General features: G+C 39.0%; 1 protein-coding gene across 6 annotated transcripts in view; it reads right to left on the bottom strand.

Annotated features, from left to right (window-relative positions):
• DLG2 (discs large MAGUK scaffold protein 2) overlaps positions 1-15,970 on the bottom strand; it is a gene marked incomplete at both ends in the record, with an annotated part of 916,537 nt that overhangs the window by 300,774 nt on the left and 599,793 nt on the right. For all 6 annotated transcript variants that reach the window (XM_082494340.1, XM_082494344.1, XM_082494343.1 and 3 more), the window contains one exon: positions 10,353-10,489. In XM_082494340.1, coding sequence (XP_082350466.1) covers positions 10,353-10,489 — 137 coding nt within the window. The remainder of the gene's footprint in view (positions 1-10,352; positions 10,490-15,970) is intronic.

A 15,970-nucleotide genomic window follows, 5' to 3' on the forward strand; every position in this document is an offset into this window, starting at 1 on the left:
CCACTATATCGACAGAATGCCAATAATAGGTTGTTCTCCTATAAACACAATACTGAACGGTCCCTGCCCCAAAAAGCATACATGCTGAACAGAGAAATTATAGGACAGAGGAAAGAAGTAAAGAAGGATGTAGATACAGGTTTTAGACATGCGGCATAAGCCAACAGAAATCACAGAATCACGGAATATCTTGAATTGGAAGGGACCCATAAGGATCTCTGAGTCCAACTCCCTGTTCCTTGCAGGACTCCCTAAAACTAAACCACATGATTAAAAGCATTGCCCAGACGCTCCGTGAAGTCTGACAGGCTTGGTGCCATGACTTCTTCCCTGGGGAGCCTGTGCCAGTGACCTACACGTCACAGTGAACATTGTATATGAAATATTTCACTGTGATTTAAAGTGCCGTCCTCTAACTTCCACAGTTATTGCCAGGATTCCCTGTGAAACTTACGCAAGATGGAAGAAAAAGAAGGTCCTCAACTATACTATAACTCAGTACAGCTGTAAATCACTGAAAAAAATACATACTTTCTAGGGAATTTAGTATCAGCAAATTATTAGAAGCTTGACTGGGACAATAAGCTACTGCCAAAGGGTTTGGTAAATGGAAAGAAATCCAGGTATTAGGAATCACTAGAGGACTCTTCATGCCCAGATGATTTCACCAACACCAAGAGAGAGAGAATGATTATTATTGGACGGAATTGTTAAATGTAAGGATTCTCTTTAAACTTCATTCCTTGTATATTTCTCAGACTTGGTTTTAAGGTTAATTGAAAGACGCGATGACAGGCATGTTATGAGAATTTGACATGAAGAGCAATGATACAACCTAACACTCAGAAGAGAGTTGCTGACACTGTATGCTGAATTTTGACAGGTCTTCTATTTAAATAAAAAACCTGATCCCTATCTTCTATAAATCTCCCTTTTTTTTCTTTGTTATGAAAAGCAGTAACATACAAATGCACTTTTAATAAATAAATGTCTTTTAAATTACTAGGCTGAGAGCAAGAAGTGGTGACTGAAATTAAGCCTTTCTTGTTTACATATTTCAAAACTGTCAAATACTGAAGATTCACGCTTTTGGAAATGTGACAGCACAGTTATCCTTTACCTTTTCCCTTCCCACACTGTCTGTACATTGTATCCATCTTGTTGCGTTTCATCCTTACCGCAAACTTTTTGAAGTAAAGAAAATCTCACATAATAACCTCCCACTGCACTGCTGCTGCAAATAAATGTTCTCAGTCAAAAAAAAAAGATACAAAAGAAATATAATAGCACCGTCTGACTTTTGACTTTTGGTCTTTTCAGGAATGTATAAAAACAATTAAGACACAAATTGACTTGTTGAAATTTGTTTGCAAAGCTTTTTTCCCTGGAAATCTAGCTAATAAAAACCACAGTTAGGACTGCTGTACTTCCATCACAACACATTTGGATATCACAGTTGTGCAGTTGGAGGATAAACAGCGATTTTAGAAAAAGAAAATATAGTGTTATACATGTAAAACTTGTATTTGCTATGACAGGTCCTCCTTCTTATCTCTCTGAAAATAACTTTACAGCACAGGTATTTTACCAGCGCTGTGTGCAAGTTGTACAAATCTTAAAGTTAAGAATTAAAGAGCAAGCAAATCTAAACTAAGAATTAATGTCTGAACAGTTATGTATTATGTTTATCTTTATACACTGTAAGATCCTAGAGATCATTGCAAATTTTATGTGCAGAATAATGTGGAAAACTGAAATATGTAGAGCTGGAACATGATAACTTGAATGAAGGTAACGCATGAGTGAAATCAAGATACAAATGAGAACTTTAGAGAAAAGATAGTGAAGGAAAATCGAGGAGAAAAAAGGAAGCTTCAAAGTAAACAAAATTCTGCTATAAAAAGTATAAAAAGTATTCCAGCAACACATACCAAAATTGCTATTCAAGCTCATCCCAAACATGTAGAAAATTAGAGGTTTCTCGTCTCTAGAGAGAACACTCCTAGGAAGGAAGTTTGCTACTAATTAATTTTGTCCTGGACTGCTCAGTTCTCAGTAAACAAAGAAATAGACAGACTCAGTGTACATCAAGAGCAAATAAATAAATAAATAAACATAACACATGGAATATTTCATTAAGACCAAGATTCTCAGTGGTGCCATAAGGTCTTTTTTAAATGGGAGCTTTTTGAGAAGGAGATAAAACCACCTTCCTTTAGTCACTGCCAACTCAATTTAGAATTACAGTATACCAAATATAGTATGCATTTCCCAGTTTCTTTCAGAAGGCATTCCTTTATTTGGACCTGCAATTCCCATTAATGCTTATATGTGCATGTATGACTATCTTTTCTACTTTTTGATCACAAAACAATGACTACAAATAAAGACATCTGTATGTATTCTAATATACAAAAATGAAAACCTAAATACATTGCAGAATTGTATTGTTCAGCTCCCTTGAAATTATTGCAAGATGACTGCAATATGTATTTTTTTTTCATAAAGAAATGTCTGTATATCATTCTTCAAAACATCATACTAGACATGATGCAAATTAGGAAATAAATATGATGTTGTAGTTGTTTTTATCATAAGATTTATGAATTGAGGAGAATTGCTCAGAATCTCCAGGACAGACTATTTCTTGAGCTTTTTCTTTTTTTCCATAAAAGATGCCAATTTTAATGGAATTTTAAGTACTAAATCTGGCTTCTTCAGTGGTTGTGGCACAGTCAATGCATGATACCAAAGCTCCACTTCCTGCTGTTGGGTTGACCTTAGTAGAGCATGTGGCTTGCCAAAAAAAATGTTGAGTTAGAGGTAAAGAAGACAAAGAGTGGGAGATGCGCAGAAAATAAAAAAATCAAAGTGTATGTGGCATACAAGGCTCTGACATGCCAAAACTTCCATACAGAAGGGCTGACGTCAGAGCTGAGTGGGTGGAACAGGTACTGCATGCGAATTTTCTGCCTCCAAGAAGCCAACTTAAGTAGCAATGAATTAAGGGGGAAAAAAACCCTAAGGCAAACGCTAAAAAATAAATTTATTGGAGTGATCAGTTTAGTTACAAGAGTCAGATGTTTGAGCCACAAAATGCTGTGACAGGAGCCAAAGCTGAGGAGTCAGAAGGAAAACAGACATGGGGCGGGACTTTTCTAGTGGGAAAAGTCAGAAATGCAAACAGCACCTGAAGTGAAAAAAAGAAATAAGGAATGCTGTTTCTTTGAATAGAAAGTATGGGATACAAAGACATACTAATATTACAGGAAAAGAATAAGAGGAAGAAATAATATAGCAATAGAGAAGGAAATTAAAGAAACGAGTCCAATCAAAGAAGCTATTTGAGTGATGGGGAAATCAGTAAGAAATGGTGCCAAAGAGATATTAAAAGCCTGGGGTGTTTTTTTCCTAAATAGCATAATCAAAGCAATGAAGTGTAAGCTTAAGCAAGAATTATTTGGAAGTTCTCCTAGATTCATCTTGGAAAGCAAAGGCACTGAGAAGTAGCTAGCGTGAAAAGCTTAGAATCCCCAAAATGACTGTACAAGTGCTCCAAAGAATAACTTCATTCACAACAGCATAAGCTTGTAACAGAATAAGAACTCCAGAGGAATAAGTCTGTCTCATTTAATTTTCTTTGTTTAAAGGGAATTCATTCCTTTCCTCTATTGTTTTAGGGTAAGAAAAATTTGATTCACTCAGTGAATGAGACAAAGAGGTGATCTTTACCTTGCCAGTGGTAATGTTTGATTTTGTGTAATATTCTACTTTTCATTCAGAAAGTGGACTTTCCGGAGTGAATCCTGAGCGAACATTCACCAGTAAACACCTGTGATGTGCCAGCTGTAAATCTAGAATGCCGACGGCTTTTTAAAAAACTCACCATGATTTAAAAGGCTGTGAAAACTGAAAGGTTTTTCAGGTTTGAAGACCAATCATTTGTTTTAAGGATGTAAATCTATTTGGATTAACTACCTATTTATAATCCCATGGACTCCTGAGTTAGTTGTACAAGTTCTGGACTCTGAATAGAAAGAGACTGGCTATCTTCAGATGGCACAGCCTGTTAATCCCTCTGAAATTAGCCTGCTTAGATTATTAATAGTTATGGGCTAAGTGTCCTAAACCAGATCTGCTCGTTGCAGAGAAATGCAGGAGTTTGTGCTTCACAGACAAATATGAGACTGAGCAGTGGGCTTCAGGCGGTACAGTGTGTACACAGTGCAAGTGGCACGGTATGCTATATTGGACCGTCATTTTTCAATCCCAGTTTATGCCAATTTTGGTAAAAAAAAAATGTTTTTAAGGCTAATGAAGTGGCATGAGGATGACGCAATTGTGTAGGAACAACCAGATGAGAGTATCATGAGAAGGAATAAACTGGGAAGCGTATTGCTAGGGTACCGTCCAAGGCCGCTCCTAGCAAATCCATGGTTGAGCGCTAGATAAAGCATTGCGAGGCCAGAGACAACGGCGGGGTAAACCTGGCTCCAAGCCCAGCGCTGCATCGGAAGGGATGCAGCCACCGAACCCTCTGAGTTAGTTCAGTACTAGTTCGATCTCCACCTCTGAGTACTGTATTTTTTCTCGTGTGTTTGCTCTGTGCCAGTCAGCCAGTGCAACCTCCAGATCCGGTACTGCCTCTTCACACTGTCTTCTTCCTTTACGTCTAACTGGGTAACGCCTGTACTCCACCAACCGGCACAGCAGCGTAACTCCGGCTCTGTGGGTGCTCCGACCTGAGCGATGAATGTGGGCACCGGGAGCGGTTCACAGCAACGGAGGGTCTGGATGATACGACATCCATGCTGTCCATGTTTTAAGTGGGTTAGTTTGCATCACACCAAGTCTGCTGACTACAGTGCCTGTTGGCAGCTGCAGTGCAATGCTAATGAGGAATGCTCCTGGACCACATTTCCTGTTACGGTTTCATTGGAAAAAATCCAATTGCTTTTCTAAAAGGCTATCCCACGAGACAGCCAAAATCACTTTAAAAAAGCAATTCTGATCAGAACCAAATGCTAACCTAGATGTATCTCAAATGATATCATAGAATACCAGGTTGGAAGGGACCTCAAGAATCATCTGGTCCAACCTTTCTTGGCAAAAGCACTATCTAGACAAGATGGCCCAGCACCCTGTCCAGCTGAACCTTAACAGTGTCCAAGGTTGGGGAATCCACCCCTTCCTTGAGGGATTACTCCAAGGGCTGATTGTTCTTATTGTGAAAAATTTTCCTCCTGTGTCCAGCTGAATTGGAATCTCCCCTGGAGTACCTTGTACCCATTACCCCTCGTCTTTTCCATGCGACAATCAAGTACAACAGCACACTTAATTCAAGCCTAAGTTAGCTCTTAAATATAGCAAGCAGAGCTTCCCTGACCCTACTGGAAGCGAAGGTAAAGTCTATGTAAGGCAGATACCGTTTGCCTGATTGGGCTCCTGCTAGCCCAGTTTTTCTCAAGCTAATTGCCTCCTGCTTTGAAGCTAGTTTCAGGGAATCCTATTAAGTAGTGGATCAGTACGCATTCACAGCAAGTGAATGAGCAAATGCAATTGTCAGGGAGCGGCAAGGGAAAAAAAACCCCATCAACCCAACTGAGTGAAAAAAAGGAAGAGTGAGAGGTTAGTAACTACAGAGATGAGCTGAGGGTCTGTACAATGCAAGGTACCTAGGAGCAAGCTGGGATTAAAGTGCTGCTTCTGCTCAGGGATCAAGTGGTAGATGATAGCTCAGGTGCTGGGTGGGATGGTGGGGAACATAAACTATCACTAATCTCCCTGCACTGAAAGCAGCAGCAGTGAATGGAAACATCCAGTGAAACTTAAAACTTTGCCCTTTTCTTGCACAGAAAAACGTCCATCCGACCAGCGTCACCGATGGTCCTCTCTCTTCTCCCTCTCCCCCACCTTATGCTTTGATTACTTTAACACAAACATGATCCTGCATCCATATACAATCTGAAAGAAACAGATGCTGGTAGGGGATCCTGTAAGGAACATATCAACAATTGTGCAATCACAACCCCATCTCTGCCCTGTGAAACCATCAACCAAGAATGTGCTTTTTCCAGCATGGAATTGGGTAGAAAGCAAGCCTAAATTTTTGAAAAGAAAGATGACTCCTGTTTCTTCCTTCTGTTTTTAGCAATAAAACAGAATCAAATTAAATCTCTGGGTATGTGAGTAACATCACTTTTCCTATAAACATAAATAATCTCACAAAACTCTGATCTCTCTGACCACGTGGGTGAAGAAGCTAATGGATGTGGCCCAAACATGCAAAATTATTTTGGCATAGGAGACAGAATTTTGAAAAGCTAATACTTATAAGAGATAAATATTAGCTTAAATTTTCTTTTAAAGCCTAATGTTTTTAGAGTTTTCCTCTGAAGAATACCTTGCTTCTAGCTATTAGTATTGTTTTGTACTAATAAAACCACACGGTTTTATGCTGATTTCTCATTTATCCATTCTGTTGAGAAAGTCTTCCAAAGTGAGATGAAGGTATCAGATAAAAGAAAGTAATTGTTATCTGAGAGATAATAACTTCTTAAGCCATTTTTCAGCTCTTCCTCATCATCATTATCAATAAACTGGAGGAGGTGAGGAGTGTGTTCTCCTCACTTTTGCAGATGACACTTCACTGTGGGGGCGAGTCCATATACTCGAGGGCAGGGCCGCCATCGTGGACAGGCTGGAGGAAGGGCCTGACAAGAACGTTGTGATGTTCAACAGGGAGACACAATCAGTCCTGCCTCTGGCACAAAATAACACCCTTCAACAGCACAGGCTGGGGCACTGACAGCCTGGCAGCAGCTCTGGAAAAATTCTTGGGGCTCCTGCTGGACAGCAAGCTGGGCAGGAGCCAGTTGTGTGTCCTGGCAGCAAAGAGGTCAACAGCATCCCGGGCTGCAGGAGCGGGAGCAGAAACAGGAGATCCAGGGAAGGATTACTGCACAAGAGTCGGCACTCATTAGACTGCAGCTACATACTGCGCTCAGTTTTGGTCCCCCACTGTAGCAAAGACAACAAAGTGGAGGAAGTTCAGAGGAGTGCTACCAGGATGGTTGGAGTTGGAGCACTTGGCTAGTAAGAGGAAGGTGGGGGAGCTTGCCTTGTTCAGACTGGAGAAGAGATGCCTCTGGGGACAATGCCCACCCCCCAGGTGCTTACAGGAAGGTCATCAAGACAGAGACAAGCTTTTCAGAGTGGTAATAGGAGTGACAACAGGCATGTGTTGAAACAAGAGAGGATCAAACAGGTTATAAGGAAAAGTATTTTCCTCATGGGGACAGTCAAGCAGTAGAAGAGGTTTCCCAGAGAGGCTGTGCAAGCTCCATCCTTGGATGTTTTCAAGATTCAATTGGATAAATTCCTGAGCAACCTGGTCTGACCCTATAGCTGACCCGGAATTATTGTGTTAGCCTATGATGCTCCGTATGTGATTTCCCTTTGCTGCCTTCCAGTGCAAAGAGAAGCAACCTAGCCGAGACACCCAGTGCGGTCGTATTCTCACCACAGGCATTACCACCAGCAGGAGCAGACGTTATCGTAGGCATTACCACCAGCACACAGTAAGGGAGTATTTTCCTCCTAGCTGTAAGCCTCCAGAGCAGACCTCTGGTCTTTCACATATACCTAGAAAAAACACTGAGTTCAGTTTTCAGCTTGAGCACTCTTGTGCTTCCTCCAGTAATTTTCCTAATGGGCACCTCAGGATTATCCTACAATGGAGCTTTTTCCTGTGGAAGTGCTGAGGATAATAAGCCTTAAGCGCAGGCTCAGTGCCACAGAACGTAACAGCACAGACATGCCCTTGTATTGATTTCACAATAATCACAATGCTCAGTGTTTACATAATATATCCTCTGAATGCTTAACACACTATTAACAATCTGCATTTAATAATGGCAGGGTCATCAAACTGCAAAACACTCAGATAGCATCTAATTGTATTACATTTCAATATTAATTTTGATTTTGCAGCACATCTTTTATTACATCTTAAATTTTAATGCATTTGATTTGTGTGTTCTTTGGCATCTGAAAGCATTTCACACAAACTTATCAGAACGTGGATATAAAAATGAAACAAGCCCCCCAAGCAGCTGCTGAGAATTCCAGAAGGATGACAAATTCTGGTAAATTTTATAGAGAAATGATGGAAAAAACAGAGATCAAGAAAGGATGCACTACTGACAAGAAAAAAACCAAAGTGTTCTAATACATAATCAATAAGGAATCAGTGAAGCAGAAGTAGGACTGTATAGATGACAAGGGTAATATTGTGTTGATACACTGCCAAAAGTAAGTAATGAATTCTTTGACTCACTTTTCACAAAGGAACATGAAGTAAATGCCATGAACTCAAAGATACTTCACAAAGCAGAAGGGAAAAAATATTGAAGGTATGCAAGTTATAAAGAGATCAGGGTGTCTTGTTGGAGAGAACCAGAAAACATGGCTGTAATCTGCACAAATTTTAGTAATAGATTTTGATCTCGTAAACTTATCTCCACTTTAATGGTTAAGGTAGACAAAGAGCCAGTTGATGAGGATTTTCTTATGCAACAGTGAAAAGCCTGGTCTGGAAGTACATGACAAGTGGAGAACAATATTATGATTGATTTTTTTTTCTTATTTTACATGCAGTGATAAAAGGACACGATGTGAAGTACAGAACTGGACCAGACTGAAGGAAAAGCAGAATGTGACATCAAATACACTGAGAATGACCTCTGCTCATTTTCAGAGGTCAGATTCAGGAGTACAAATTTGTCACAATGAAGAAACATCTATATCTGACTGCAGGGAATCGCAAGTTCAAGACTGAGAAGAGATGCTTAATATACAAATCCTATAAAAATCTGCAAAGAATGAATTTATACATAGTGGTGTATAAAATAATTGTTTTTCTGTTCAAATTCATCCTGATTAAATTACACTGGAGATGATGAATGCAGGGGTTTTTCATCTTTTTTTTTTTTATATATATTTATGTATTACTTATTACCTCAAGTGATTTGGAAGAAATTAAGAGTAATGTAACAAAAATTTACAGGTGACACAAAAAACTGTGAGGAATTCTCATCATGAAAAAAATCAACAGCTGAATACAAACAGATTTGCTACAAGATGCAAAATAACAAAACAAGCTGCAACTTTGGCAAATACAAATATACATTTCTATAGTAAAACGAGCCAAACTTGTGACTTGAATTTCACTGTGCTGAGAACCTGAAAAGAAGAAATGCCAAAGAAATTGTAACCTTGTTTTGCTTTGATTTTGAGAAGACCATTTTATCTTTAAGCTGTTTTATCTATCAAGTTGGGTTAATTAAAAAAAGTCAAACAGTCACCAACCCAGCAACCAAGTGGCTCTCCTACTCTCCTATTCTATTTAATACCCTGTACAAAATAGACGGTCATCTTCATACGTGACTGGAACACAGTGTCCCTAGCCAAATAAAGAAAACTTCTAATAGACACAGTTTTGCAGGCAGCAAAAAAAAGGTCATGGCAATTTTTTACTGCTTAGATGTCACGTCACAAAACAGATACCGCAGTACATTTTTTTATGGCACTCATTCAAAACACATTTCTCTACCTGCTGAAATCTATGCAAACGCATTGACACGAATACAACTTGACAAAGATTAACTTCTGCTGATTCACTGGGGTCAGGATTTCCCCCTTAACAAAGAATTAAACAAACTCTGTGAGTGGGAAAGAATTATCTACAGGGAGCAATGCGCTAGCACTGCAGATATCGGGACGAATTTCCTGAAGTGAGGTGCATCAGAAGAATAAGCACACTTCCTCAAGGACAAAGATGCAAATCATATTTTTGGAACATCTATATGGAACATGTACATAAAACATTCCTACATGTACTGAAATGTAGGGAATATTCCACTGACAGTGGCTACACATGAGAGTTTAGTGGCATGTTTTCACAACTTTCCATTTTCTTAAAATGATCAGTAGAATCAGTACTGCTGAAATGAACAATTTGTCTAAAACCCTCCTTTAAAGCCTTGAGGTGCATTTTGACTTGTCACCAATATGCATAATATGTTTATTCTCTACTCAGCTGAAGGATTGTCAAAGTAATACAACCCATTGACTTCTTTTCGTAAAATGTTTGTTTTCTAGTGTATGGCTTTTTTAACTGCAGTCTCAGAAATACATATAAACAATGGGAAAAATTAAGGTGACGGTAATATAACTCCTAATTATTATAGAAGTTGTAATGGTTACCTCCAGTAAAATGTATGGTGAATGAAAGTTTCTGCACGAAACAATTTTCAGCCAAATAAAATGTGATTTAAATTTGTCATACTTACCATAAGAAGTCTATCTCCAACCTGCAACCTCCCATCTTTTTGTGCAGCTCCTCCATCAATAATCTTGGTGACATAAATGCTGTTGTCCCCAGGGATGTGTTGGTTTCCCACCCCTCCTGCAATACTGAAACCCAGACCTGGAGAATATATGGAAAACAAAACATTAGCAATACAATATATAACATTAACGAGGAGTGCAAGAGTAGCATGTATTTAATCTACTGTGCAATTACAGTATTTTTGAATTTTTTTACAGAAATACAAATAACATAAGAGATATTTGTGGGGTCAATGCTCGTTCACTTTTCCTGGAAGGTCAGGGACAGAAATAAATCAAGGAAATTCTTTGCCATGTGCAATTATAGGAAGGTAGAGACTGAAAGAATTGAACCAGTGGTGATTCTATACCCATGGTTTGTCCTCGCCATGGGCCAGTGCAGCCTACATCAAGAGGTTATGGCACATCTTGTCATGACTAGTAACAAAACTCTGAAGCTTGGAGTTTCTTTTGTTAAAAAATGATATAAAATACATCACAGCCTATCAGAAGAAAATTAAAGGTATTCTGATTGTCCACACAATTTGAAAAACACTTGGAGAGGCGTACTGCAGATTTTGCAAGTTGCTGTAGTACCACCGTGAAGGGTCTGTCAAAGTCAAACGGTGTAGATATTTGGATTTTATTCTGCTTCGCATATTTTTCTAGGACGCAAATATCTTTGGCTATGGATGCATAAAATAAGAAAGCAATAGTCCTTTGTACGTATATAACTTCTGCTCAGTGATATGTGAAATTCCTAGATAAACACCCAAAAAGCCAAACTGTGGAACAATGCCAATAATACATGCTCATATGATTCAGGAAAAGGAAGGCAAAACAAATAGATGTTGGGGGAAGAAAAAAAAAAGACGGTTTCACCCTTTTTGTACTTTTCCTGTCCTCTGACACATTACATAAACAGACAATTCATTGCTTTCATTTATAATAACATTTTTATCTCTCAATCAGGCAAATGACAGAAAAGATTATGCTTTATTTCCATAAAAATCTACTTCACACAGCTAATTTTTCGTAGATGATATAGCTAATAGGAGCTTCCAGCTGAACAAATAAGCTGTTACTGACAGTAACATGCTTGCTTCAATTCAATAATTGCTTCAGCTAGGCATTTCTCTTTTAGCTGTACAGAAAACCCAGTTATATCTATTTAGAGAATAATCACTGCTTTTATCTATGAAATCTATGCTGTTCAGTCATTTTTAAAACAAACATGTCAGTAATAGCTTCAGCCTGAGCAGTAAAATGCACAGTAAAAAATGAGGGGAATTTGGTATTTTATCACAACCTTACCAGCCTGACTGCTTGAGGTAGGGTATATTTAATACATGCATTTTAGCAGCTGTATGAGTACAGAGAGAAGCTTTTTTGAGTGAATTAAATATTTATTTTTTTTTTCTCACGTTATTGTCATTTGATCGTTATTTAAGTTAACAAATAGGTGAGGTCAGATAACATAATGGACTACCTATTGGATAGTGCCACAACAGTAAATTACAAAAAGAAACCTGCGAATTTATATCTCAAATTGAAATATTACTTCCTTAATTAAGATGACTATTAACAATACACATGAAGTTAATTTAGAAGTATGGGGTAATTAAAATAAAGCTTTATTTAATTTCCAACTAAAGCTGGTGATCACTGTTACTATTTATGCATTACCGCCAGGACAACTACAAAGATAAAAAGATTATGATTTCTTCAGCATTGAAGAATTTGTTCATTACTCTGGGACTACTAACAAAGAAACAAAAAGATATGCTAAGAAAACATCAACAATGGAATTTTTCCTTAAAACATTGGTTGTGGACAAGGAGCAATGATTGAATAATGTTCCTTGGTGGTATAATTATCATCCTTTTGACCCAAACCACATCTGCATACGCTTCTACTCGTAATGTGAAGATATGAGATCATTACAGAACAACAATGAGAGCAAAAGAGTGGGCTAGACCACAACCTGAGAGCTTCCTTCAGCTCCATTGCTCACCTAGGGCATGACCTTGGGAAGATTAGGTTATGGTATGCTTCGATCCTCTCCTCTCCCCTTTATTAAGGCTTGTAAAGGGCAAGGTCATTTCTGGCCACGTAGCTGTTATGTATTTTGTGCAAAGGGGTTCCTAATGCAGCCTGGCTCTGCTTCAATACGGCAAATAGTAGCCAAGATCATCCCCTCCATGTTCTGCGGTGCTGACTGGGGTGCTGGGGTTTGCTCTTTGCTGGTGTGGTTATATCACAATTGGCATATGAAACCGCAAAATCAGAGGACTAAAACAGGCTACCCCCACTACGCCAGTGAAGTTTACAGTAACGAAAGGAGTTCCTTCTTCTACTTCTCTAGTCTACATAAAATGAAGCTGCATTACAATTCATGGGTCTACGTTGCGTTTGTAAGCAGGCTCTGCCTTTAGGATCCAATCAAGCTGAGTACAGAGTATAAAAAAGTGTAAAAGAGCAAAACAAGACAGGGAGCAATACTGTGGGGAGAAAAGAGGGAGTGGGTGGGAGAGACAACTGAAGAGAAAGTTTCCATGGCTTTCCTATTGCTAATTATTTTGTTCCATTGCCTAATCATACTTGCCTGCTTTAAAAGACTTATTCTTGGGAAGAATGGGGAATGGAACAATGGACCATTTAATTTTACTGAAATGACTTTTTCTAATTGCTAGGGCACTAGCAAAGTACACTAGAATAAAACCTTTCTGTAGTATTCGTATGGCCAAATGACATCAGACAACTATGCCAATCATTTATGCTACCTTTATAATCAATGAAAATTCATTAAGGCCTTTTAAAGCATGATTCATCTCATCTCAAAGAGACATCTGAAAGCGATGAGATGAATCACACTCTTGGTTTCTGAAAGGCTGGGGGCTGGATGTGGGAAGAGGTGGGTGGGAGGATCAGTGCTATAAAAGTTCACAACCTGAGTTAGAGTCTCACCTCCATTTAGACTGAAGGTTTCTGTTTTCTCTTAAGACCTCATCCATGGTGTGGATCCCTTTTGTCACTAGCTACATCAGGTTAGTCTTATATCATATTCTTACTCTATTTTAAAAAAAGACAATCATTCAAACATTTGGGAACACAGGGAGAAAGATACGTTTTCTAAACTTGATCCTTTTTGTTGCTCCATTAAGTTAAAAAAAAAGGAAAATAAAATAACTTTAATCGAAGAACCTTTTTCTTACTGACTCCTGTGGTTAGGAAGGCTTTGCCATCAGAACACAGAACATCAGGAGTCACTTTGAGGAATGCCCTCCACCTCATTTCTTATTTTCCTCATTTGCAATCTTCTTCAAAGCAACACCTCAGCTTGGACAGAGATCCCAATTTCCTCATAACAGGAATTTGATGGAGGGTAGATTTAGAATGGATACAAGGAAAAATTTTTCTGTGATGAGGATGTGAGACACTAGAACAGGTTGCCCAGAGAAGTTGTGGATGCCTCATTATTGGAAGTGTTCAAGGCCAGGTTGGACGGGGCTTTGAACAAGCTGGTCTACTGGAAGATGTCCCTGCCCACGGCAGGGGGGTTGGAACTAGATGATCTTTAAAGGTTCCTTCCAACCCAAACCATTCTATAATTCAGTGGTTGTATGAAGAAGAGAAGACTACTCCAAGAGGAAAAAGGAAAGAGAACTGGGTTTAATACTGGTGTACATCCAAGTCACATTCATCTTACTCAAAACCACTGAAGAGCATAGGCACATATAAGATTGGGTCAATGGTAAACTAGGGGAGATTAATCAAACTCCATTTCCTCCCATTTCCACTGGAGAGGTGTTTGTAAAACTCATCTGTCTTTGGGATCCACAATGCAGGAGCCGGTCCTGTGGATAATAACACGTGTAATAACGGAATGAGACAGGAAAGATTACTGTTATCACAAAGAGGAAAGAGCCAGGGGAAAGAGCTATTTCACTAGAACTGGAAATTGTCGAAGAAGTGCTGATATCAACAATAGTCAAGGATATTTATTCATATATTTTCCCTGCATTATCAGTAAACAAAACATTAAAATATTTGAAAGGGTAATGAAGCCACAAAAATAAAAAGTAGCAGACAAAACAATCCAAAAACCTCCCAAGTCTCAAGCATAGCTCAATCACAGAAAAAAGGTTACCAGTAACTATTTACATCTACTTTGCATTATTTGCTGCACCAGATGTGTGTTTTAAATATTTCAGTATATTAGTAAAAGCATATGATCTAACTACTTTTCTGGTAAAAAGTAGGCCTGAAGGCACTTCCTATGGTTATTCCAGCACCAGGTGCCTCTACGTGATAATAATAAAATCACTGTCTAAGACACAGGGGGTGAATCACACTGTGGGCATATCACTTTCCAGTGAGGGAAACCAAAAGGGAACTTAAAAGATCAACTGCAGGTAGAGGATGTCAGCTTTCTAATAAGAAGAGTGAAGTTAAATGAAACTCTCACTCATAACCCAAGTGGAATGTTGCATTTTGCTACTATCCTACACAGAGAACGAGGTTTATTTTAAGCCAGAATGCAGAATGGGGATTTTAGAGGGTAATTCCAACATGAGTTTCACAGTCCTAACTGGGAACCTCCAAATAATGGGGAAGCCAAAGAAAGTAGCGTTTAAGTCATAACCTTAGAATGTAATTAAGAAGCGTGTGATTTGCAGGTAGTTAACCAAAACAGTGTGCTCTAGAGACATAAAACTTATAACTTCTAATTGCTGGATTCCTGGCTTTGCCACAGTATGCCTTACGCTGACAAAGTTACTGGTCGAATGTAGAGTAACTTGGTGAAGCCACAAAATGCATAGGACTCGTAATAGAATCGTAGAATCATAGAATCAGTGAGGTTGGAAGGGACCTTTAAGATCATCAAGTCCAACCATTAACCTACCCTGATAAAAACACCACCACTCCTAAACCATGTCCCTAAGCACCTCATCTACCCTTTTCTTAAACACCTCCAGGGATGGTGAATCCACCACCTCTCTGGGCAGCCTATTCCAATGTTTAATAACCCTTTCAGTGAAAAAATGCTTCCTAATATCCAATCTAAACCTCCTCTGACATAACTTGAACCCATTTCCTCTTGTCCTATCACTTGTCGCCAGGGAGAAGAGGTCAGCTCCCATCTCTCTAAAACCTCCTTTCAGGTAGTTGTAGAGGGTGATAAGGTCTCCCCTCAGCTTCCTCTTCTCCAGGCTAAACAACCCCAGATCCCTCAGTCGTTCCTCATAAGGTTTGTCCTCCAGACCCTTCACCAGCTTTGTAGCCCTTCTCTGGACACGCTCCAACACCTCAATGTCCCTCTTGTAGTGAGGGGCTCAAAACTGAACACAGTACTCGAGGTGAGGCCTCACCAGTGCCGAGTACAGGGGGATGATTACTTCCCTAGTCCGGCTCACCACACTATTCCTGATGCAGGCCAGGATGGTGTTGGCCTTAGAAACAAATAGAAACAAATGAAATGAATCGAAATGGGCATGTAAGTGCTGGAAGAACAAAGGTTAGAAAAATCATGTGCATTGACAATACAGAATGTTTCTAGCAATAAAACTAAAACTTAGTG

This window comes from Vanellus vanellus (assembly GCF_965231255.1).
Source record: "Vanellus vanellus genome assembly, chromosome: 1".
Classification (NCBI taxonomy): Eukaryota; Metazoa; Chordata; class Aves; order Charadriiformes; family Charadriidae; genus Vanellus; species Vanellus vanellus.